Source organism: Sorex araneus, chromosome 3, assembly GCF_027595985.1.
Source record: "Sorex araneus isolate mSorAra2 chromosome 3, mSorAra2.pri, whole genome shotgun sequence".
NCBI classification, from domain to species: domain Eukaryota; kingdom Metazoa; phylum Chordata; class Mammalia; order Eulipotyphla; family Soricidae; genus Sorex; species Sorex araneus.
In genome coordinates, this window is record NC_073304.1 from 7,441,606 (window position 1) to 7,463,947 (window position 22,342).

At 54.8% G+C, this 22,342-nt stretch overlaps 2 protein-coding genes across 2 annotated transcripts; both read left to right on the forward strand.

The window, feature by feature from the left end:
• Positions 1-4,932: 4,932 nt before the first annotated feature.
• On the forward strand, positions 4,933-9,232 carry LOC105943465 (serpin A3-8-like). The gene is made up of 5 exons (XM_055130271.1): positions 4,933-5,569; positions 6,721-7,000; positions 7,693-7,840; positions 8,699-8,919; positions 9,112-9,232. Exons 1-5 carry the CDS (start codon positions 4,933-4,935, stop codon positions 9,230-9,232), a joined length of 1,407 nt encoding a protein of 468 aa, XP_054986246.1.
• A 6,954-nt stretch (positions 9,233-16,186) lies between these two features.
• LOC101542911 (alpha-1-antichymotrypsin-like) lies at positions 16,187-21,659 on the forward strand. The gene is made up of 4 exons (XM_055133181.1): positions 16,187-16,857; positions 17,566-17,842; positions 20,454-20,601; positions 21,459-21,659. The coding sequence occupies exons 1-4, from the start codon at positions 16,224-16,226 to the stop codon at positions 21,657-21,659; spliced, it is 1,260 nt and encodes a 419-aa protein (XP_054989156.1). The 5' UTR covers positions 16,187-16,223.
• Positions 21,660-22,342: the final 683 nt, after the last annotated feature.

Sequence of the window (22,342 nt, forward strand, 5' to 3'; positions counted from 1 at the left end):
ATCAGCCCCCCACTGGTGTGAACTCTTCACCAACGTTTCCAGTTTCCTACCCACCTTCCAAGCCTACCCCGTTAGCATACACAAATTTATTTCATATTCCTTGTTACAATGAAATGGCAGATGGAATTATCAAAACATTGATCAATAAAAGATTATTTTAGATCATTTTTATATGTGACAATGCTATTACTAAAGTCATCATCAGAAAATTCACTGAGCTGGTTGGTGCTAGTTGATCCTTTAGTGCTATTATTTTCGTTTATTGAGCTTAGTGGGCTTCTACAGAAATTTCCAATCAAATTTGCTGTGCCCCTACTGTGCTGTCAGTACTATGAAACTTGATTGGGTTTCAGTCATACAATGTTCCAACACCTTCCCCAGTGCACCATTTCTCACCACCAATGTCCCCACCCGCCCCTACTCAATACTGTCTTCCTCTATGGCAGGCACATTCCTCCTCCTCCTGCTCTTCCTCCTTCTCCTCTTCATCTCTCTCTCTCCCTCCCCCCTCTTGGGCACTATGATTGGCAATACAGATACTGAAAGGCCATCATGTCTAACTCTTTACCTACTTTCAACAGTCAGTTCTTGTCCAGAGTGATCTTTTACAACTATTATCGTCCTATTGTTCCCTTCTCTATCCTAACACCCTTGTGGCAAGCTTCCAACCATTGACTAGTTCTCTTGGCTACTGTTTTCCCTGGCCTTGGATATTGGTCTCATAGTATTTTTGATATTCCACAAATGAATGCACTCTTTCTATGTCTATCCCTCTCTTTCTGACTCATTTCACTCAACATAATACTCTTCATGTCCATGTATTTATAAGAAAATTTCATGACTTCATTTTTCCTAACAGCTGCATAGTATTCTTTTGTGTAGATGTATCATAGATTCTTTACCCAGTTGTTTGTTCTCAGGGATTTTAATTGTTTCCAGGTTGTGGCTCTGATGAATAGCCACAATTTTCAATGAACACAGGAGTGCAGGTTGTATTTCTGCTGTGTGTTTTTGGGTCCCCAGTGTATATTCACAGGATTATTGCTGGGTCAAATGAAAGCTTAATTTCTGTTTTTTAGAGGAATATCCATGTTGTTTTCCATAAAGGCTGGATCAGTAGCATTCCAAACAACAAAGAAGAAGTGTCCCTTTCTGCCTGCATCCGTATCACCACTGGTTGCTCTTGTTCTTTTGGATGTACACCAGTCTCTGTAATGTGAGATGATACCTCATTGTTGATTTCATTAGCATCTATCTGATAATAAATGATGTAAAGAAATTTTTCATGTGCCTTTTAGTCATTTGGGTTTCTTCTTTGAGGAAGTTTCAGTTCATTTCTTCTTCCCATTTTTGATAGGTTTGGATGTCGGTGGGTCTGTGTCTATTCCAATGCCATGCAGTTTTGTAAGGTTTTTTTGTACAAGTCCTTTATCTTTTGTAAGTTTTTTTGTACAGGTCCTTTACCTCCTTAGTTAAGCTAATTCTTTAGGATTCTCTAAGTATAGTATCATGCTATCTGCAAATAATGAGATCTTGGCCTCTTCCTTTCCTACCTGCATGCCCTTGATATCTTTTTGTTCCATAACTGCTATGGCAAGTACTTCCTGTACTATACTGAATAGAAATGGTGAGAGTGGGAAGCCTTGTATTATACCTGACCTTAGGGGGAAGGTTTAATAATTTTCCCTATTAAGAATGATACTTACTGTGGACTTGTTCTGGATGGATTTGATTATATTGAGGTAAGTTCTTTTACCTCCAATTCTGTTGTGTGTTTTTATCATGAACAGGTGCCGGATCTTGTTAAATGCTTTTTCTGCATATGTTGATATGATCCTATGGTTTTAATTTTTCTTGTATTTATAGTTGCATTATGTTGACCGACTTGTGAGTGTTAAAAAATCCTTGCATTCTTTGGATGAATGCTAGTTGTTCATGGTGTATGATCTTTTTGATGAATCACTGGATTCTATTTGCTAGTATTTTGTTGAGTATCTTTGCATCTGTGTTCATCAAGACATCACCCTGTAATTCTCTTTGTTGTGGTGCCTCTGTCTGCTTTTGATATCAGGATGATATTTGTTCCTATAAACAGTTTTGAAGAGTTTCTGTTTCTTTAATTTTCTGGAAAAGTCTGAAAAATATTGGCAGTATTTCCTCTTTAAAGGTTTGGAAGAATTCACTAGTGAATCCATCTGGGTCTGGGCATTTGCTTTTACATGTACTTGATATTGATAGATCTGTTCAGGTACTTCAAATCTTCATGTTCCATTTGGGTTCCTTGTGTTGGTCTTTTTCTAAGATCTTAAGCTGTGAAGTCAAATAGTTTATGTGGGCCATTTCTTCCTTCCTGATGAAAGCTTGCAGAACTGTAAACTTGCCTCTTAACACTGCTTTAGCCGTGTCCCACAAATTCTGGTAACTTATGACCTCATTCTAGTTTGTATCTAGAAATCTGATCTTTGATTTTGTTTAGGGAAATACTTTTGATTATCAATTTTCTTGATATTGATATATCTGTTCAGGCATTCCAAATGTTCTTCAGTCTTGGAGATTATGGGGATCCATTATTATCCATTTCTTCTATGGTCCCTTGTTTCAGGGCATTCAGATTCACCAAGTAATCTCTGATGGTCTTTTGAATTTCTGTGGTTTCTGTTGTGATGTCCCTCCTTACATTTCTAATTAGGTTTATTAGGGTTCTCTCTTGCTCTTTCTTTTTGACTCTTGCTAGTGGGTTATCAATATTCTTTTTAAAATTATTTATTTATTTTTTAATTAGTGAATCACCGTGAGGGTACAGTTACAGATTTACACATTTTCATGCTTGTGTTTCCCTCATACAATGTTTAAGAATACTGGGTTCATTGGTAGTGGAGAATGGACACTGGTGGAGGGATGGGTTCTCAATATTCTTTTTTTATTTTCCCAAAAATCCAGCTCTTGGCTTCATTGATCTTTTGGATTGTTTTCTAGGATTCCAGTTCATTACTTTCTGCTCGAAACTTTGTGATTTCATTCCTTCTCCCTGGTTTGGGCTCCTTTTGTTGGTCTTTTTCTAAGCTCTTAAGTTGTGAAGTCAAGTTGTTTATGTGGGCCATTTCTTCCTTCCTGATGAAACCTTGAGGAACTATAAAGTTTCCCCTTAACACTGCTTTGGCTGTGTCCCATGTCTTCTGGTAACTCGAGACCTCATTCTCGTTCATTTCTAGAAATCTGATTTCACCTTTGATTTCCTCTCCAACGCACTGATTGATCATAGTGAGCTGTTGAACTTCCAGGTGTTTGATTTGATTTTCTGTTTATGTGTGCAATTAACTTCTATTTTCAGTGCATCATGGTTTAAAAAGATAGTTGATACAGGACTATGAAGTTTCGAGGCCATGAGCTCCAGGAGCTGTGGAACTGAAGGAGGTAGAGGCTTGGTGGTTTGATGAGGATCAGTTGTCGATCTGGGCTGTTTTTATGTCAGAGGTTGTTGGATGTGGGAAGGAGCTTGGACTTCCATTGGGATGGGGTGAGAGGCATGAGCCCTCACTGATACTAAGATTCAAAGCTTTCAGCCCAGAGACAGTTCACCTGAAACAATTCTACATTATATTTACGGTGTTCTATTTCCCATGTTCAGATGGGAACCTGAGGCCTTCTAGTTTTGTGAGCACTGTCCTGTGAGACATGACTGAAGCAGAGCCAAGTGCTGGGACAGGTGTGTCCTGGTGATCCATCAGGTTCCGTCACGGGACAGAGTCTCTGTGAGTGTTCAGGGAAGAAACTAGAACTGGAGTTAGACCGTGAGCAGCTGTGGGAGGAACTGGGCAAGTCAAGGTCTGGAGGGAGAGGGACTGGGAAAGGCTCAGTGCAGGGGGATGGTCAGGCTGCTCAGGAGCCCTTCCCCAAGCATGTGCTGTCCCCATAGGCTGGCTGCAGGGGGCGCTGTGGAGAGGCTGGTGCTGAGCACCTGTGCCTGGTGTGTGAGGCGTGGGGATGGATGAGATGCGTAGGAGGGTGTCCCTTCCTGTGGCCTGGGGTGCTGGTCTCCTGGGCTGTGGGGCGACAGACTGGTCAGGGTACGGGCTGGGGCATAGGCGAGGAGAAGGTGGAGGTTTCCCAGCTGAGCTCAGAGGCATTGCTGCAGCCTTGCTGGGGGCTGGGAGGCAGAGGACAGGACAAGACAGGACAGGACAGCAGAGGAAATGACAGGAGAGGACAGCACAGGACAGGACAGGACAGCACAGCACAGGGCAGAGCAGGGCAGGGCAGGGCAGGTAGGGGCGGGACAGAGCAGGAGGGCTGAGGCGGGTCCTGCTGGGATAAGTGAGCACTGCGGGAGCCTCTTGAGCAGTCTCCGACCTGCACAGCCTGACGGTCCTTTGTCTCTGCTCTGCCCGGGGACAGTAAGTGCAGGGACTGGATGGGGTGGGGCAGTGGGCTTGCGGGAGGGACAGAGAAGTGCAGACAGAGATCCTGGGCTGGCGGACATGTGGGAGGGTCCAGGGATGGGCCAGTGTTCTGGGATTTGCAGAGACATGAAGCTTTGGGGTGGCCTGGCCAGGCAGGAAAACTCTCTGCAGATGGGGAAGGGGTTCTGCACGAGCAACTGAGGTGACCCCTCTCCGTGCCCGGCCAAGACCCTCAGTGTTGGAGCCTCCGTGCCCTGCAGGTCACTATGATGAAGCCCTCTGTCTGCTGTGCCCCCAGGGAGCGGCTGCTTTGGGCCAGTGGGACGACCTGCACTGCTGACATGGGGCTGGGCGTCAGGCACCCTGCAGGGCGCCCCAGGTCCAGATACGGGTCAGCCCAGGGGGCTTGAATATGGGAGCAGACAGATCCTGGGAACTCCAGAGGTCAGGAACGCCAGCACAGCTGTGCTCTGTGCCTGCGACCGTCAGGAAACCCTGAGACATGCTTTGCTTCCAGACTAAAGGAAGACGCATGTCTGTCCAGCTGGCTCTGCTCTTGGGGGCTGTGCTCTCTCTCTATGGCTTCTGCAGCCTTTCAGACTCCAAAGAGCTAACAGTGAAGACACAGAAAGGAATAAGGTGCCAGGGACACCCTCTGGACAACCACAGTCTAGCCATCAGCAACGGCGACTTCGCTGTCAGACTCTACAGGCTCTTGGCTGCTCAGAATCCCGAGTCAAATATCATCTTCTCCCCGCTCAGTGTCTCCATGGCCTTGGCCTTCCTGGCACTGGGGGCCCACGGCCCCACCCGGACCGAGATCCTGCAGGGCCTCAAGTTCAACCTAACCAAGACCCCTGAGACCGACATCCACTGTGGCTTTCAGAAGCTACTGAGATATCTAAGCCAGCTCAAGATGCCCCTGCAGATGGACATGAACACAGCCATGTTCATAAACCAGCAGCTGGACCTGCAGGAGAACTTCCAGCAGGAGGCCCAGAAGTTGTACGCCGCGGACATCATCCACACCGACTTCCAGGATCCCGCCGTTGCAAAGAAACTCATCAATGATCATGTGGAGCTGAAAACCCACGGGAAAATCAACAAGATGGTCAAGGGCCTGGACACACAGACCAGGATGGTCTTGGTGAACTCCGTCCTCTTCCAAGGTGAGGCCACGCGTGTGGGAAGGAAACGGGCATGAGCTCTGAGCCTTCGGGCTGCTTCTGCTCTGGAGTAGCCTCCTGTGACCCCAGGAGCCTGTGCAGAGGCTCGGCCACCCACTTGGAGACCAGGGGCCGAGCAGGAGCCCAGAACGGGCCCAGAAGGAGCTGTAGGGTCCCCGCCTGGAGGTGGGGGCTGTAGTGGGTCTGGAAACACCCAGAGCTGACAGGACCCAGGAAGCAGGGCAGGGTCTAAGGGAGGACAGCAGAGTGGTCGAGCAGAGAAAGGGACAGTGGGGGACAGAGAACAGGGTTCCTAACCAGGGACTGGGCAGCTGAGGAGCAGGAACAGGCGGACGGGCCTGGAGCCTGAGGCCTGTGGGACTCAGTCAGATCACAGGTCTGTGTCAGGGGCAGCTCTGCTGTCCTGAGGCCCAGAAATATCAGCTTTGGGTCTTGGGTGCAAAACCCACGGACGGTCCCCATCCCTGACCCTGTGCATAGGGGTATCTGGGACCAGCCTCCCTGGGAAGGCTGGGTGATGCCTCACAAGGCCCAGGAGCAGAAGTAGTCAGCTTCTCCAGGACCAGCTCCCAGTCTGTCTGCCTGCCTGTACAGGTCCAATGTGCCCTGTCCTGTGTCCCTGAGCTCTGCCTCTGCCCATCGTGTCTCTGATCCCTCGTCCATGTGTGATTCCCCATTTGCCAGGTCAGGTGAGCTCATATCCTTCCTCCTCTTACATCAGCCCCTCCTTGAGTCATTTAGGGGGACAGGAGACTTGGGTTTCTTGAGGGTTTTCCTGTGTCCCCATTCTATGATGGGGTGACAGCCTCTGATTCATTCTAGGGTTCACAGGGTTCCATTCTATCTGGCTGTGACTGCTCCCAGCAACACGGCTCCCCTCCTTTCCCTAGCCCTCTCCTCCCTGTGCTCTTAGTCCCATTGGTTCTCATTCAGCACATCAACCAGCTCTTGGCTACGTTATCTCAGTTCCTATATTTTTTGGGTCTCCCCATTCTTAAGATGCCTTCACAAACTGAGCCTGGACATCCCCATTCTGGGATTGGCTGAGGATGTCTTGGGACTCAGGGATCCTGGGCAGGGCACTCAGGACAGGCCACCTGGACCAACCTCTCCACCATTCTCTCTGCCTCTAGCCACGTGGATGATGCCCTTTAACCCTGATTACATCTTCAATTCAATTTTCTACATGAGTCCAACCTCATCGTGGTTGAATGTACCCACGATGGGATTTGAGAATAAGGAGATACAGTACTTCTGGGATGCGAGGTACTCTGTCACTGTCGTGCTGTTCCCATACATGGAAAGCCGTGTGAGCATGCTCCTCATCCTCCCTAACAATGGCGCCATGCCCAAGCTAGAGGCTGAACTGAACATGGACATGATCTTTTTCTGGAGGAAGTCGATGAGTCCAAGGTACTGTACCCCATCTTTGCCGGGCCCACTGACACGGTCCTCATCTCCCATTTCATCCCCAAGGACCCCCAACTCTGGAGCAGTAACAGATAACTGGGGAAACCAACCAGGGTTGGGGGTCTCTGGTTCTTGGTCTTTATCTCTCTGGTATGCCAAGGGGACTGAGGACCAGCTGCCTTTGAGAGGAACTTGATTAAATGTGGAGGAAGGATTGGCCATCAAGCCAGAACTAACCTGCCTCTAACAATTCCCCTAGCCCCCCGCACCCCCAAATACACAGAGTAGTGCCAGGCAAGGGACACCACAGAGGCGATGAATAGAGATAACTGGATATAGATAGGCATGCAACAACTATGCCTTGATTCAGGATGAATTATCCATTTGTTCATCCACTTACTTCTCATTCATTGACTTATCCACCAATTCATTCATTCTTTCGATGATTCATTTATTCGTTTTTCACTCACACGATCATTCACTGGCTCACTCATTCACTTACTAACTCATTCTACCACTCATCTACTCACTCCTTCACCTCTTTATTCTTTGCTGCCTCATTTAATGACTCATAGGATCAGTCATTCACTCGTTCACTCAGCAGCATCGCAGATGGTAACTGAGCACTGCCAGGTCCCAGCCTCCAATCATTGCTTGAGCGGGTCCTGCACAGCTCAGTCTGCTTTTGCCCCTAGGCAGATGAGCCTGTACGTGCCCAAGTTCTCCTTCTCCAGGGGCTACAACCTGGAGCAAGTCCTGCCTAAGCTGGGCATCGCCAAGGTCTTCTCTCAGGAGGCTGATTTCTCAGGCCTCACCACCGCCAGGAAACTGAGCCTTTCCCAGGTGAGCGGGAACTGTGGACCTGCTGACTCTGAGGAAGACGTAGTGCGGGAGGCGGGTGTCTAGAAGGGCCCTGGAGTCTGTTGTAGCTGTACTTCCCCAGGCATCCCTGCACCCCCACACTCTCGGGAGTATTGGTATGTAATTGGAGGTCCCAGTCCCACTGTGGAAAGTGTCTGAGTCGGGACCCACATTGTCCTGCCCAGCGGACACCCAGGCCTCCAGCGTCTACTGGCCCACCATAGAGTAGAGGCTCCGTACTGGTCACAGCTCAGCAGAGCCCAGCAGCTCAAGGGTTAAAAGAATCCTGCAGGCGGTGCTCAGATGGACCTTAGCCTGGAGAACCCCGTACCGGTCCCAACTCCCCAAAGCATGAAAGTTCATTCCTACAAGGGTGGTCGGGCTGATCTTGCCTGAGAGCTGGTGCCCAGGGGACAGGCAGAGACTGCGGGCACAGCCCAGCTGGGAGCCAGCGCCCTGTAGTAAGAAGGAGGCTGGGGCTGTCCACTCTGCTCCAGTCGCTGTGACAGAGGCTGCCCCACCCGCCAGGGCTCTGTGTAGGAGCTAAGGAAAAGTGCCCCGTTTGCCTCCTCCTGCTCCCAGAGTGCGTGTTGGGGACCTTGGACACTGCCCCGGGCAGCGCAGGGCACCGAGGCCCCTCTCCCGTCTCCACACCTGAGCTCACTCCTGGCCCTCGAAATGTTTGTCTATCTGTGCTGTGGTCTGTGCTGGCTGGGTCCAGGGTTCTGGAGGGGCCGTGAATGGGGACCTCCAGGTCCAGGACAGCTGGCCCTCGAGGGGCATGGCAGGATGGCTGCCTGCTGCTCGTCGTGCCCAAGGTGACGGCTCAATGTCCCCCAGGTGATCCACAAGGCTGTGCTGGATGTGGCTGAGAAAGGCACTGAAGAAGCTCCTCTGGTAGGAAGGTCCAAACTTCCTACTCCAAGACTGTCGGAGGGTCTGGACTTCAACAGGCCCTTCCTGGTGGCCATCATCTCTGAGGACACACAGAACATTCTCTTCCTGGGCAAAGTGGAAAATCCCAATGAGGCTGAGCTCCCGCCGGAAGAATGGGGCCTATCGCAAGAAGCTGGCCCTGCCCAGGACCCTGCACACATATCCCACATGGGTCACCTGGTTTGGGGGTCTGTGTGAGAGCAATAAACGTCTTCCTCACATCACCCTGCTGGGTCATGACCCATAGGTCCTTACGGGGGAGGGGCTTTATATGCTTCCACCTGTTTGTAGCCCTGGACCTCAGCCCTGTCCCTCAGCTCTGGGTACTCCACGCTCAAAAACGTCTTCTGGGTTCTCAGCTGGTGGCCCAGATCCCTGGCAGTGGGCACCTTGTTCCCGGCTCTGTCCGTCCAATATAGGCTCTTTGTCCCCAATTAGGATCCACTTTTCCCAGGGTCCAAATGTACCTGGATCACTCAGGGACCCTGAGTCAGTGTTGGGTGTAAACGTGTCACCCTCAGACTACAGCTGAGCTGGTGACTGCTGCTTGGCCATTGCCACCCACCCCAGCTCCCCATCTGCAGAGAATCGTTCCAACCTGGTGCCAGCTGCCTGAGTGTACCCTACTTCCTGGACAAAGCCCCGTGGACCAGCGCTAAAAGGGAGGGCAGGGGCATCTCGAGAGATGCAGAGCTCCGAGACTCATGCATGCACCCACATTCCACCTGGGCACCAAGGCTGGTTTATCCGGCCTCGGACGCATGACAATGGGCTGAATCCCAACACCTCCTGAGGGCAGCAGCTGAGATCTTCATATGCTGTGACCCATTCCACCTTGCCATCACCCAGTGATTCAGTGCTGTGATTAGCACCTGAAAATGGGAGGCCGAGAGGTTCAGTGATTTCCCCTCAAGGCCACTGAATTGTGTGTCACGAGAGCAACTGCCACATGGGTGAGGACAGGGAAGCCCCACAGGGCCACCAAGCATTTTCACCACCATGAGAGTCCCAGCATTTAGCTCTGGGCTGTCCCACCCACCTGCAGAGGGCGCCAGGGCACACAGGTGGGGGGCGCTGTCTCCCAGCACCATTCAGCACCCAGATGCCATGTGACCCCGCTGTTACTGTGCCTCTGATCGGGTGTCCAGGAACTGGGCTCCATGACCCCCCTCCAGCCCAATTAATGTGACAGAGAGCTCAGGAGACTGAAGATCGAGTCCTCTTGGGTACTTGGGGTCTCACCAAGGACAAAAGGCAGGAAGGGCAGCTGGGCAAGGAGCCCAGGGCAAGTCAGGGAAAGCCCAGAGCACCTGATACTCTAGGTGAGCCCTGGCTCCAAATCCCCACGTGTCCCCCAGCCTGGGAGCGACTGTCACCCTTTGGGATTTGTGTGGTTTGTTCACCAGCGTGATGGGGAGATCTCTGGGTAGGGAAGGGGCACCCCCTCCTCTCCCATTAGCCCCCTGGAAACACATGGTGGTCCTCTGGCAGTCAGCCCACCATTCCTGCTGCCCGTTGACCCCTGCAAACACTCAGCCCCACCAGCCCTCTCAGCCCTTAGCAAATTTAGGGCTCCTGTGTGTCGTGACATGGACATGGTTGGTGAAGTCTGAGGATGCGTGAGCAAGGCAGGTTGGTCATCTGCAAGATCAAGTCCCCGTTCCTGACACATCCCAGCCTGACCTCAGTAATGGCCACAGTCGCCAGTTCCCACATGCCGACCACAGCGACTTGCCCAAAGAGGCTCATAGGAATGGTCCATGGGCTACCTGATGGGCAAGATAGAGGGTGACAAAAAAAAAACCCAACTATTTTTTATGCTATTGCAGTTGGTAGATAATGAAGGGGGCAGAAATCGTAGTGGATGAGAGCGGGCTCCCAAAATCAAGCACAGTAAAACTGAGTGTGAGGTCAGGGAAGACTTCCCTAAGGAGGTGCTGTCAGAGGGAGCAGGGTGAGGATGGCGGTGAGGGTGACTGCAGGACTAGAGAAGAGAATGTTCTGGCACCAAAGAGGGATGGAGACATTGGAAGCTGAAGGAATTGGGCAGGTCTGGAGCAGGAAGGATTTGCAGACAGGAAGGGGCTATGGCCGAGCTCCTAGTGCTGAGATCAGGAGCTGGATCAGGGAAGTTTTCTAGAATGTTTCTTCAAGCCATCACTGTACGAGTTGGGGTGAGTGTGGTTGGAGCGGAGGTGAGTGTGGGTGAGTGTGGGTGGGTGTGGGCATGTGTTTGCGTGAGTGTGTGTGATAGTGGGTGAGTGTGGGGTGATTTGGGATGGGTGGGGTGAGTGGGGTGAGTGGGGTGAGTGGGGGTGAGTGGGGGTGAGTGACTGAGCTCGGGTGAGTGTGGCATGAGTGTTGTGGGAGTGGGGTGAGTTAGGGCGAGTGTGGTGGGAGCTGGGTGGGTTTGGTGTGTGGGTGCAGAGCAGCGGGGGTCGTGGGGCCACAGTGAGGGTGCGGGAGTGGAGGGTGTGCTGGCAGCGCCTTCTGTAGAAGCCTCATTCCTGTGCTCAGGAGCCCCTGGAATCTGGAATCTGGGGCTGATTTTCCTCAGGGAACCCGCTGGCTACCCGGCAGAGCCTGGCAAGCTCCCCGTGGCATATTCAATATGCCCAACACAGTAACAACAAGTCTCACAACAGAAATGTTACTGGTGCCCACTTGAGCAAATCGATGAGCAACGGGACGACAGTGCTACAGTGACAGTGCCCCGCTGGCTGAGACAGGAGACAGCCGGATCCAGGGCCCTGGGGCACCGAACAGGGTCAGCAGAGCTGTGGGGCCTCCTGTGCGGCTGGGCTTGTGACATCACAGGCAGGACGGTTCCTGGACAGCACAGTGACTTGGGGGACCAATGGGGCTTCCAGGAAAGCGTCCCTGAAAACACACTCCAGGGCACCTAGCAACCCTCGGCCAGGAGGAGCTGCCCTGAGTGTGGGCAGCAACGTGGGGACAGGGTCTCTGTGGCAGAGTGGCACCCACAGGTCACGTGTGTCCCAGCTGAGCTTCCATGACCAGACGCCACCAGAGGGCACCAGGCACAGGGCGATACCCCCACAGGAGACTCGGGTAAAACAGGGATGTCCCATCCCACAACAGGAAGTAGGGGGCGGGGCTGAGCCCTGGAACGAGTCAGGACTGGCTGCCATCAGGGTACAGAGGAGACTTTGGGATCCAGGTGTGCAAGGTGGAGGGAGGTGGAGAGGAGGGTCTGGGGCAATGGCTGGAGCTGAAGAGCGAGGTCTAAGCAGCGGAGGAGTTTGGGGGGAGGAGGAACACGCAATTCTGCAGTTGGGGGACAGGGCCCTGCTAGGGGGGGGAAGCAGAAAGAGAGCGCCCTCTGCTGGGGAAAGGGAAGCAGGAGGGTAGCGCCCCCTGCAGGGGAAAGTGAAGCAGGAGGAGAGTGCCCTCTGCTGGATAAAGGGAAGCAGGAGGGCAGCGCCCCCTGCAGGGGAAAGTGAAGCAGGAGGAGGGTGCCCTCTGCTGGATAAAGGAAAGCAGGAGAGGAGCGCCCCCTGCTGGGGGAAGCAGGAGGGGAGCATCCCTGCTGGGGCGAGAGAAGGAGGTGAGCGCCCTCTAGTGGAAGGAGGACAGAGGAAGCGCTGATGAAACCGGGCAGAAACAGGTTCTGCTGCTCTCGGTGAGAACAGGCTCAGAGTTCCCCAGATCCGGCTGGAGACCACCTCCTCCTTGTTTGGGGTCTTTCCCTGTGTCTGTGCCTCATCTGCTTCCTCCAGCAGGTCTCCGCTACTGGCAAGAGCCTCTTGTGCCTCAGTTTGCCTTTGAGATACCCAGACCTGAGGGCCCTGGTCCAGTCCTGAGATTTGGGGCTTCATGTCACTGGAGCTTTGGCCCCATCTCAGGGCAGAGGGGGATGGGGGCTCCAGGAACAGGGTCTCTACCTCCCGGGGGCTGAGGGAGGAACCTGGGTGGAAGGCCTGGAGTAGCCTGGGAGCATGAGATGTGATGGGGTGTGTGTGCTGGGAATCAGGGAACCAACCACAAAACCACAGATGCTCCCAATGTCTGCTGTGGGCGAGGGGGACCCAGGGTTCAGCCTGTACCTGAGTTAAGAAGCCTGCAAGCACTTCCGGGTCAAAGTGAGACAGAGGCCAAACAGGGAAAGGGCTCTAGTCCTATCCCCATGGACACGATGACAGAGGACAAGCAGACGCCACTCCCACCCCAGTTCAGGATCCCTAGGGGGTCTTCCCTGGAGCCCTGCTCCCTCCCACTTTCCGGTCTGTCCCTCCATCTCTCCCTATTGTATTTATCCCTTCTGGAATTTTTCCTGAGCCCCTTACACCCAGAGCCTTTCCCAGCCTCATCAGGAGCCCACGACATGGAGCTGTCCTGGGGGTGTCTCTGGGTGTGGGGTGTCCATGGGTAAATTGCTCTGCCTCAGGCCCCCTCTGCCCCCAGCACCATGGGGCTCTGGCTCCTCCTTGGCTTGGCACTCCATTGGCTCCTGCTCACCTTCTGCGGGTGTCTGAGTGACCCTCACACAGGCGAGTATTTAAACGTGGTTTATTGGTCCCATGTAGACCTACCCAGGCCCCGTGAGCTTCTTAGGCACAGAGTGTCTGCAGCCTGGACCAATGGGGAGAGAGGAAATGCAGCCGAACCAATGGGGAGAGAGGAAACACAGCCATACCAATGGGGAGAGGAAATGCAGCCGGACCAATCGGGAGAGAGAGAAAATCAGCCGAACCAATGGGGAGAGAGGAAATGCAACCAATGGGGAGAGGAAATGCAGCCGGACCAATCGGGAGAGAGAGAAAATGCAGCCGAACCAATGGGGAGAGGAAATGCAGCCGGACCAATCGGGAGAGAGAGAAAATGCAGCTGAACCAATGGGGAGAGGGGAAATGCAGCCGAACCAATGGGGAGAGGGGAAATGCAGCCAGACCAATGGGGAGTGAGGAAATGCAGCCGAACCAACAGAAAGGAGAGGAAGCACAGCCGGACCAACGGGGAGAGAGGAAACACACCTGGACCAACGGGAAGAGAGGACACGCCCCAGTACCCCACCAGTGAGGGAGATGAACAGAGCCCAGAGTCAAATGAATGGGAAGCCAGAGAGAACTCAAACCCTCTCCTGGGAAGCAGAGGAAAACTCAGGCCTGAAGCAGTCACCGGCTGCACCCGCTCATTCTGGGGCCCTCGCTCTGCCTTCAGAGCGCAGAGTCTGGGAGCCCTGTGCAGGCCAGGGGAGAGACCACCCCAGGAGAGCCCGTGGGGAGTGGGTGGTGACCCCCAGAGGTGGGGGAGAGGCGGGGGTCCTGCAGTGTGGGGAGGAGGCAGAGGTCCCGACATGTGGGAATGAGGGGAGTTAAGCAGTGTGGGGAGGGTCGGGGTCCCCACAGTGTGGGGAGTGGGTGAGGACCCTGCAGGTCAGCTGTAGAGCACAAACACGTCCTCATCACAGTCCCGGGTCCCCTGTTACTGGGCCATGAAAAATGGGAGTTTGAGGGTCAAGACGGCATGTCCAGGGACCCAGAGAGGCTGGGATTGGTGGGGACAGCACCATAAGGGGACCCCAGGTAAATCCTGGAACAGTCCTTGGGCGTGACAGGGGAGAGAAGAGGCAGGTGAAGGCACCTCCAGGAAGCCCGGAAACAGGGTACCTAGTACCAGACCCCACCCAAACCCTTGGTGATTCTGTACCAGATCTGGGTCCCTAAGCCCCAGAAAAAATTATCCCTGAGCACCCCCCCAAAACTCTCCAACAACAACAGAAATAAAAGTCTGAGGTATTTGGAACATCTGATTCTTAGATGGAGACTCTGTTCACACATACACACATACACACTGTCACTGTCATCCCGTTGCTCATCGATTTGTTTGAGCGGGCACCAGTAGTGTCTCTCATTGTGAGACTTATTGTTACTATTTTTGGCATATACAATACGCCACGGGTAGCTTGCCAGCCTCTGCCGTGCTGGCGTGATACTCTTGGTAGCTTGCTGGGCTCTCGGAGAGGGGCGGAGGAATCGAACATGGGTCAGCCACGTGAAAGGCGAACGCCCCACCGCTGTGCTATCACTCCAGCCCCACACGTACACACACTGTAAAAAAATTAATCATTGACAAAAGATGCAGGAAATTACTGGCCAGGACTTTTCGTGGTGATGGAAATCCAGGGAATGAGTTCCAATGCCTTGTTTATTTTCTGGTATAACAAGGCCTTTGGGTCGTCCATAAACCAAATAGAACCGAAGAGGGAAACTTGGGATTTGATTCGGGGGTGGTGGGAAGGTCGCTGTGGAGAAAGAATGAGCTGGGCTCCTTAAAGATGGACCCAGATTCTGGATGATTCCTGGTTTCAGAAGAGATCAAGAGGGCCAGGCCAGGCTGGGCACAGAGCTCTGGGCACGTGTGACCAGCAGGGGGCAGAGTAGGGAGCTTATAGGGAGCCTTAGTGTAGAAGGAGTGCCTGGCTCTGTAGGGATGTGTGTGTGTGTGTGTGTGTGTGTGTGTGTGTGTGTGTGTGTGCGTGCGCATGCGTGCGCATGCCTTTGTCTCTGTCTCTCTCTCTGAGTCTCTCTCTCCTTCTCTCTCTCTCTCTGGGTTCGAGGGTCTCTATCAATATCTCTGACACTACTAATCTTGGCTGCTCCATTCTGGGAACTCATTAGACCCTCTTATGGGGCTTCATATTGGGTCTAGGAGTGTGCTCCGGAGGGGGCTTGATTGGGGCCCCAGAGCCCGGGGGCACAGAGGGTGCTCTGAGACCTGAGTCTCTGCAGGGCACCCGCTCTAGGTGAGTGTCCCTGAAGTGGGAGTTTCTGTTCAAAGGGATGCAGCTCATATCTGCCTCATTATGACATAACTGGGCATCCCTGCAGCTGGGCACCCATATATGGGCCCCCCATGCAGCTGACACCCCATAGAGCCAGGCACCCTGTGTAGATGACACCCCATACAGCTGCCAGGACCTGCAGATTCAGAACTTCTCAGGTCAGGAGGGGCCCTGCAGGCCGAGCAGTGAACTCTGAGCAGGCAGACTATTCCCGAATCCCCGTGAGTGGAGAGCCAGACACCCCGAGTGTCTCAGCCCAGTGCACAGACAGGCTGCAGAGGTGACCAAAGCAACACAGACACCCACCTACCACCAACGGTCAAACAGACGAGCCCTTTCTCTTGCGCTGATGTGACGGGAAAGAGATGAGAAACAACAACCTGACAGGAAACGTGTGACTGCAAAGGGACGGTTGCATCAGCCCGAGAATAAATAAAGCGTTGAGCCCAGGGAGGAGGCGAGGGCGAAGGTCTGTGCAACCTCAGGCAGCTCTTCAGGGTTCATAGCGCCGGACTTGGGGAGAAAGCCCAGACTCACGGGTGCAGGGGCCCCGGGAGACTCTGTGGCAGAGGGGAGGCGGCAGAACCTGAGAGCTGCTCAGCCTTCCAGACTGAGGGCGGAGGCATGTCAGTCCTGCTGGCCCTGCTCCTGGGGGCTGTGCTCTGCCCCCATGTCCTCAGCCTCCCGGAGGGCACCACCGAGCCAGAAACAGTGACCCAGGTGGACAGTGACAGCAGCACCCTGGTGGGCGCCCTCAGTCTAGCCCGCAGCAACACCGACTTTGCCTTCAGCCTCTACAAGCTCTTGGCTGCCCAGAGTCCCGAAACCAACGTCATCTTCTCCCCGCTCAGTGTTTCCATGGCCTTGGCCTTCCTGGCACTGGGGGCCCGCGGCCACACCCAGACCGAGATCCTAGAGGGCCTCAAGTTCAACCTCACCGAGACCCCCGAGGCCAACATCCACCGGGGCTTCCAGCAGCTACTGAGACATCTGAGCCGGCCCGGGATGCCCCTGCAGCTGGACGTGAACACAGCCATGTTCCTGGACCAGCAGCTGGACCTGCAGGAGGGCTTCCGGGAGGAGGCCCGAGAGTTGTACGCCGCCGATGCTCTCTCCGCAGACTTCCAGGATACCACCGCCGCCGAGAAGCTCATCAACGACTACGTGGAGCTGAAAACCCGGGGGAAGATCAAGGAGTTGGTCAAGGGCCTGGACGCAGAGACCAGGATGGTCTTGGTGAACTGCCTCTTCTTCAAAGGTGAGGCTGCATGTGTGGGAGGGAAACGGGCATGAGCACTGAGCCTTCGGGCTGCTTCTGCCCTGCACAGCCTGCTGTGACCCCAAGAGCCCCTGCCAAGATTCGGCCACCTGCCTGGAGACCAGGGGCCGAGCAGGAGCTCAGTGGGGGCTAGGAAGGAGCTGTAGGGTCCCGCCTGTGGGTGGGGGCTGGGGGTGGGTCTGGGAACACCCAGAGCTGATGGGGCCCAGGAGGCAGGTCAGGGTCCAAGAGAGGGCAGCAGACTGGTCATGCCGAGGAGGAGACCGAGGAGGGCGGAGGACAGGGGTGCTGGGCACAGGCTGGGCGGCTGCGGGCAGGAGCAGGAGGAAGGACCTGTGGGATAGGGGGGCTGCGGGCCTCATTCAGTGCCCAGGGCTGCGTCATAGCCGCTCTGCTGGCCTGAGCCCCACGAGACCAGCTGAGGGTCCTGGGTGCAGAGACTTGGGCAGTCCCCATCCCCCACCCTGTGCCATGTGAGGAGCAGGGACCAGGCTTCCTGTGAGGCGGGCAGAGACTCTCTCACCCATGGCCCACAGTGCTCAGGAGCCTGTTCCCTGAGCTCAGCACAAACAGCTTCTCTGGGCCCCATTTCCTGCCCGCCCAGGTGACCCCAGGTCCAGGAACTACCTAAAGAGCGTACAAGGTGGCCATTCCCTGTCAGGCGCTCAGCATTCTCTCCTCCTACAGCCCAGTGGAAGACGCCCTTCGACCCCTACGACACCCACCCATCAAATTTCCATGTGAGCAAGAGCAGGAAGGTGAAGGTGCCCATGATGAATGCTGAGGACATCCGGGTGCCCTACTTCCAGGACAAGGCGCTTGGCTGCACCGTGGTGCAGCTCCCGTACAAGGCCAGCAGCGCCTGTGCCCTCCTCGTCCTCCCTGACGAGGGCCACATGGCCGAGGTGGAGGCCGCACTGCTCCCAGGCACGCTCCAACGCTGGAGGGACTCACTGGAAATGAGGTACCCCACCCTGTCTCTGCACCTCCCCTTCCTCACCTCCTCACCTCCCCATCCCCACCAGTGGGACCCTCCACCTAGGGTCAACAACGGGACCCCTGGGTGGGTGCAGCGATGTGGTCGGGGGCTCCCAGGCTCTGGGCATCTGCCCCACCTTGGGGTACCACGGGAAGCAGAGGTCCAGCTGCCTCTGACAAGCACAGGCTCGGGGTATGGCATGAGCAGCCCGAACCCCCAGGACTCACATGCCTACGCCCCACCCCTGTCTCCATGTCATGAGGCCGGGACAGAGGACAGGACCTCTGAGGGCTGGGAGAGATGGGCCTGGGACAGCTGTGCCCTGGCTCACAGTGGAACCATTCTGGGCCGAAAGAATACGGAGGGTGAGAACTTGCCTGCAGTGGTTGATTTTGGCTCCACCCCTGGCACCCGGACCCCTCAGAGTGATCCTTGAGCCAGAGCCAGGGATAAGCAATGAGGACCATTGGGTGTGACAGGAAGAATTCATTCACACTCTCATCATTAACTCATCTATTCATTCACCCATTCACTCACTCATTAACTCATTAATCACTGGTTCATTCACTTTCTTTGATTCTCTCACTCTCCCATTCATTGACTAACTCACCCGGCCTGGGGTGTTGATAACTGAGCACTACTCGGACCCAGGCATGAGTTCAGGCAAGAAGAGATCGTGCTTCTGAAACTTGGTCCTCTGTCTAGGGGAGAGTGACCCCCTCGAGACGTCAGTACTTTGCTGTCCCGAGGGTGAAACTGGATGGGCGATTGGGGCACTGGAGGGAACAGGTGTAGGATAACATTGGTTTGTCCTTTCTCCCTTGCTGCAGGGAGCCTAGGTTTTCTGGGTGATACCCATCACAGTGCTTCCGAAGCACCTCCATTCCTCTGTGTTTATTGGAATGTAGCTCTAAACATTTTAGGACAACATTGGTATGTCCTGTTTCCCTTGCCACAGGGAGCTTAGGTTTATCACAGTGCTCCTGAGGCACTTCCATTCCACTGTGTTTATCTGTAAACTCCTCTCCATGCTTTCTTCCCCAACTGGTCTATCAGCTTTTCCCCCTAGTCAGACTGTCAACTTGTAAGGTCAGATTCCTCAGAAATCTATGATTTTATATGTATGAGTGAAATACTGCCTTTCTCCTCTCCTTATGTCTTTTGAACAGTTTACTTTAAAGCAATGTCCCTTTTGTATGGACTAGGAAGACAGTTAATATTATGGTTTTGCAACTTGGAAGCAAATTGTCTCCAAACAATTCGCACTCCAGGGCATCTGCTTCCTCAACTTAAGCCTCAGTTGCCCTTAGTTCCTACCACCCCCAAAAACAGGATCCTGATGAGGGACTGAATGGACCCAGGGCAAGCTGTGAGCTACCCTGGCATTGCAATGGGCCAGGTCAAAACGCCACAATACCCAATTATAAGTTAAGAGCTTAATCATGGACAAATGCTGTCATGATTCAAAAGTAACGATGAGACTAAGACCCTGCTAGGGATAGGAAAGACTAATCTGGCCTGAGCACTGTAGTCTGAGATCGAGATGACCCCAGGAGAGCAATTCTATAAGTTTAATGTATCCCTTACTGTGTCCATACAAAATGATTGATATTATGAATGCTTATATGTTAGTTGGACAAGGAGAGGAGAAACACACCCATGGGATTCTGCTCTTGGGCAGGTCATCCTACTGAATGAGAATCTGTCCTAGGAGCAGCTTCCTCTGAGGGAAAGAACTTTACCCCTATTGATTGTGATCATACCTATGTGTAAGCCCCAACCCCTCATGCTTTGGGATTTATCTAGACTGTAAGAGTGGGCAGGAGGAGGAGAAGGAGAAGGAGAGAGGCAGAAGGAGAATGAAGTAGCCTGGGGGAGGGAGAAGCAGGAGGAGAATCAGAGGAGAATGGAGAAGGGAATGGAATAAACTGCAACGGACTCCAACCAGCCTGGCCCTCATTCCTTCCTTCACCCGCCCATTGCCATTGGCCACCCCAGGGTGGGGGGGAAGAGGCCTGAGACTACCAAATGTAAGCAGCAGGAGAGAGAGAGAGAGAAAGAGAGAGAGAGAGGGAGAGAGAGAGAGAGAGAGAGAGAGAGAGAGAGAGAGAGAGAGAGAACCTTGCCGAGGCCCCTTCATAATTCATTTTTAGTGAATATACAAATGGGGACCCTGGACCGGGGGCTGTTTTTTGTGATAAGGGGGTACTGGGTACTGGGGGTGGAAGCTCAGGAGGGGAGCCGTGGGGGCTTTCCAGGGAAGAGCAGCTGGACAGAGGGTCAGCGGGCAGCAGTCACAGGCGGGTGGCAGCTGGCGAGTCAGACCCCGTCTGAATTCGTGCCTGGGTCCGAGTAGTGCTCAGTTGCAGCACCCAGGCTGAGTGAGCGAATGAGTGAGTGAGAGTCACAGGTGAAGGTAAGCTCAGTGGAGGCCTGTGTGTGAGCGTGGGGGCAGGGCCATGCACCCGCGGGGTCAGTGTCTCTCCCTGCTCTGAGGGAGCCCAGAGGATCAGGTTCGGGGCCTGAGTCCAGAGGGCCCAGAGGGCAGCTGGGCAGAGGGCCAGGGTCGTGCTGCTCAGTTTCCTTCTGCTCCCAGGACCATCACCCTGAGGCTGCCCAAGTTCTCCGTCTCCGGGGACTACGACCTGAAGCAAGTCCTGGCCGACCTGGGCCTCAGAAGCGTCTTCTCCAGGGACGCGGATCTCTCAGGCATCACCCAGGCCGAGAACCTGCACGTCTCCCAGGTGAGGGGAACTGCGGACCTGCACCTCCGAGGGGGACGCGTTCCAGACCCTGGGAGCACAGAGGGCCCCCGAGTCTGTCATAGCTGTGTCGGCCTCTCTGAGCCCTGCCCGTCTCCCTGGGAGAGTGGGCCTAGGTGGGGGGCGTGGGGGTCCCAGCCCCGCTGTGGAAAGGGCCCTGAGTCAGGACCCAGCTTCTCCTGCCCAGGGGTCACCAGACCCTCCAGCCTCTACTGGCCCACCATACAGTGGGGGCTCGGGACTGGTCACGGCCCAGCAGGCCCAGCAGCTCGAGGGGTAAAGGAGCCCTGTGGGCTGCGCTGAGATGGATCTAACCCGGGGGACCCCACCCTGCCCCGGCTCTCCAAAGCATGGAAGATCATTCCTACAAGGGCGGTCGGGCGAATCTGGCCTGGGAGCAGGCGGCCGGGGACAGGCAGAGACAGCGGGCACAGCCCAGCCGGGAGCCAGGGCCCTGCAGGGAGCAGCAGGCCGGGGCTGTCCACTCTGCTCCAGGCGCTGTGTCAGCAGCTGCCCCACCCACAGGGGCTTCATCTAGGAGCTAAGGAAAAGCACCCGAGTTGCCCCTTCCTGCTCCCAGAGTGTGTGTTGGGGACCTTGGACACTGCCCTGGGCAGAGCAGGACACCGAGGCCCCTCTCCCGTCTCCACACCTGAGTTCACTCCTGTCCATGGCCTGTCCGACCATCTGTGCTCTGGACTGTGCTGGCTGGGCCCTGGGTTCTGGAGGGGCCATGACTGGGGACCCCCAGAGCAGGGACAGCTGCCCCTCGAGGGGCTCTGGCAGACTGGCTGCCTCCTGATCATCCTGCCCAGTGGTGACAGCTCTGTGTCCCCCAGGTGGTCCACAAGGCGGTGCTGGACGTGGCGGAGGAAGGCACTGAGGCAGCAGCAGCCACAGGAATCAAGATCGTCCCTCTCTCCGCAAGGTTGTATAAAACCATCGTGAAGTTCAACAGGCCCTTCCTGGTGGCCCTCCTCTCTGAGGACACAAAGAGCATCCTCTTCCTGGGCAAAGTGGCAGACCCCCAGCAGGCCTGAGCTCCCGCCAGAATGGGACCTGGCCTGAGGAGTCAGCCCTGCCCCAGGTGCCCGCCTGCCCCACCCCACCTGGGCCCCCTTGCTGGTGGCAGTGCCCGTGCATGTGTGAGAGCAATAAATGCCTTCCTCGCAACACCCAGCTGGACCAAGACCCAGATGTGCCCAAGCAGCCCCTGTATTGCCTTCCCCAGCCCCAGCCCTGGGCCCCGGCCTGCCCCTCAGCCCTGCACTCTCCACCTTCTGAGGCTTCTTCACCCAGTCTCCGGGGTGGTGGCCTTGAAGCCCAGGCAGGGGGGTCACCCTGGCACCCAGCTGCTTCTATCCTCTCTGGAATCTTCATCCTCAAATGGGCTCCGCTCTGCCCAGGGGCCCAGATGTGGCCGCCTGCCCCCCCACTACCAGGGGGTCCCAAGTCAGACCCCAGGTGCAGTCAGCTGAGCCGGGACCCTGGCTAGGCCCGTTCTACCCCAGCCCAGCACCCCAGTATGTAGAGAGTCATTCCCACCAGGTGCCAGCTGGAGCCCCTCAGTGCCACAGGGTGCCCCTCCTTCCTGGACAGACACCCCTGACCAGCCACAGTGGGGGAGAGTGGGGGTGCCTCAGGGGCTGCCCTGAGCCTCTTTCTGGGGCCACCAGCACGGGTGTCACCTGGCCACAAGGTGCCGTGGCAGGCTGACCCCCAG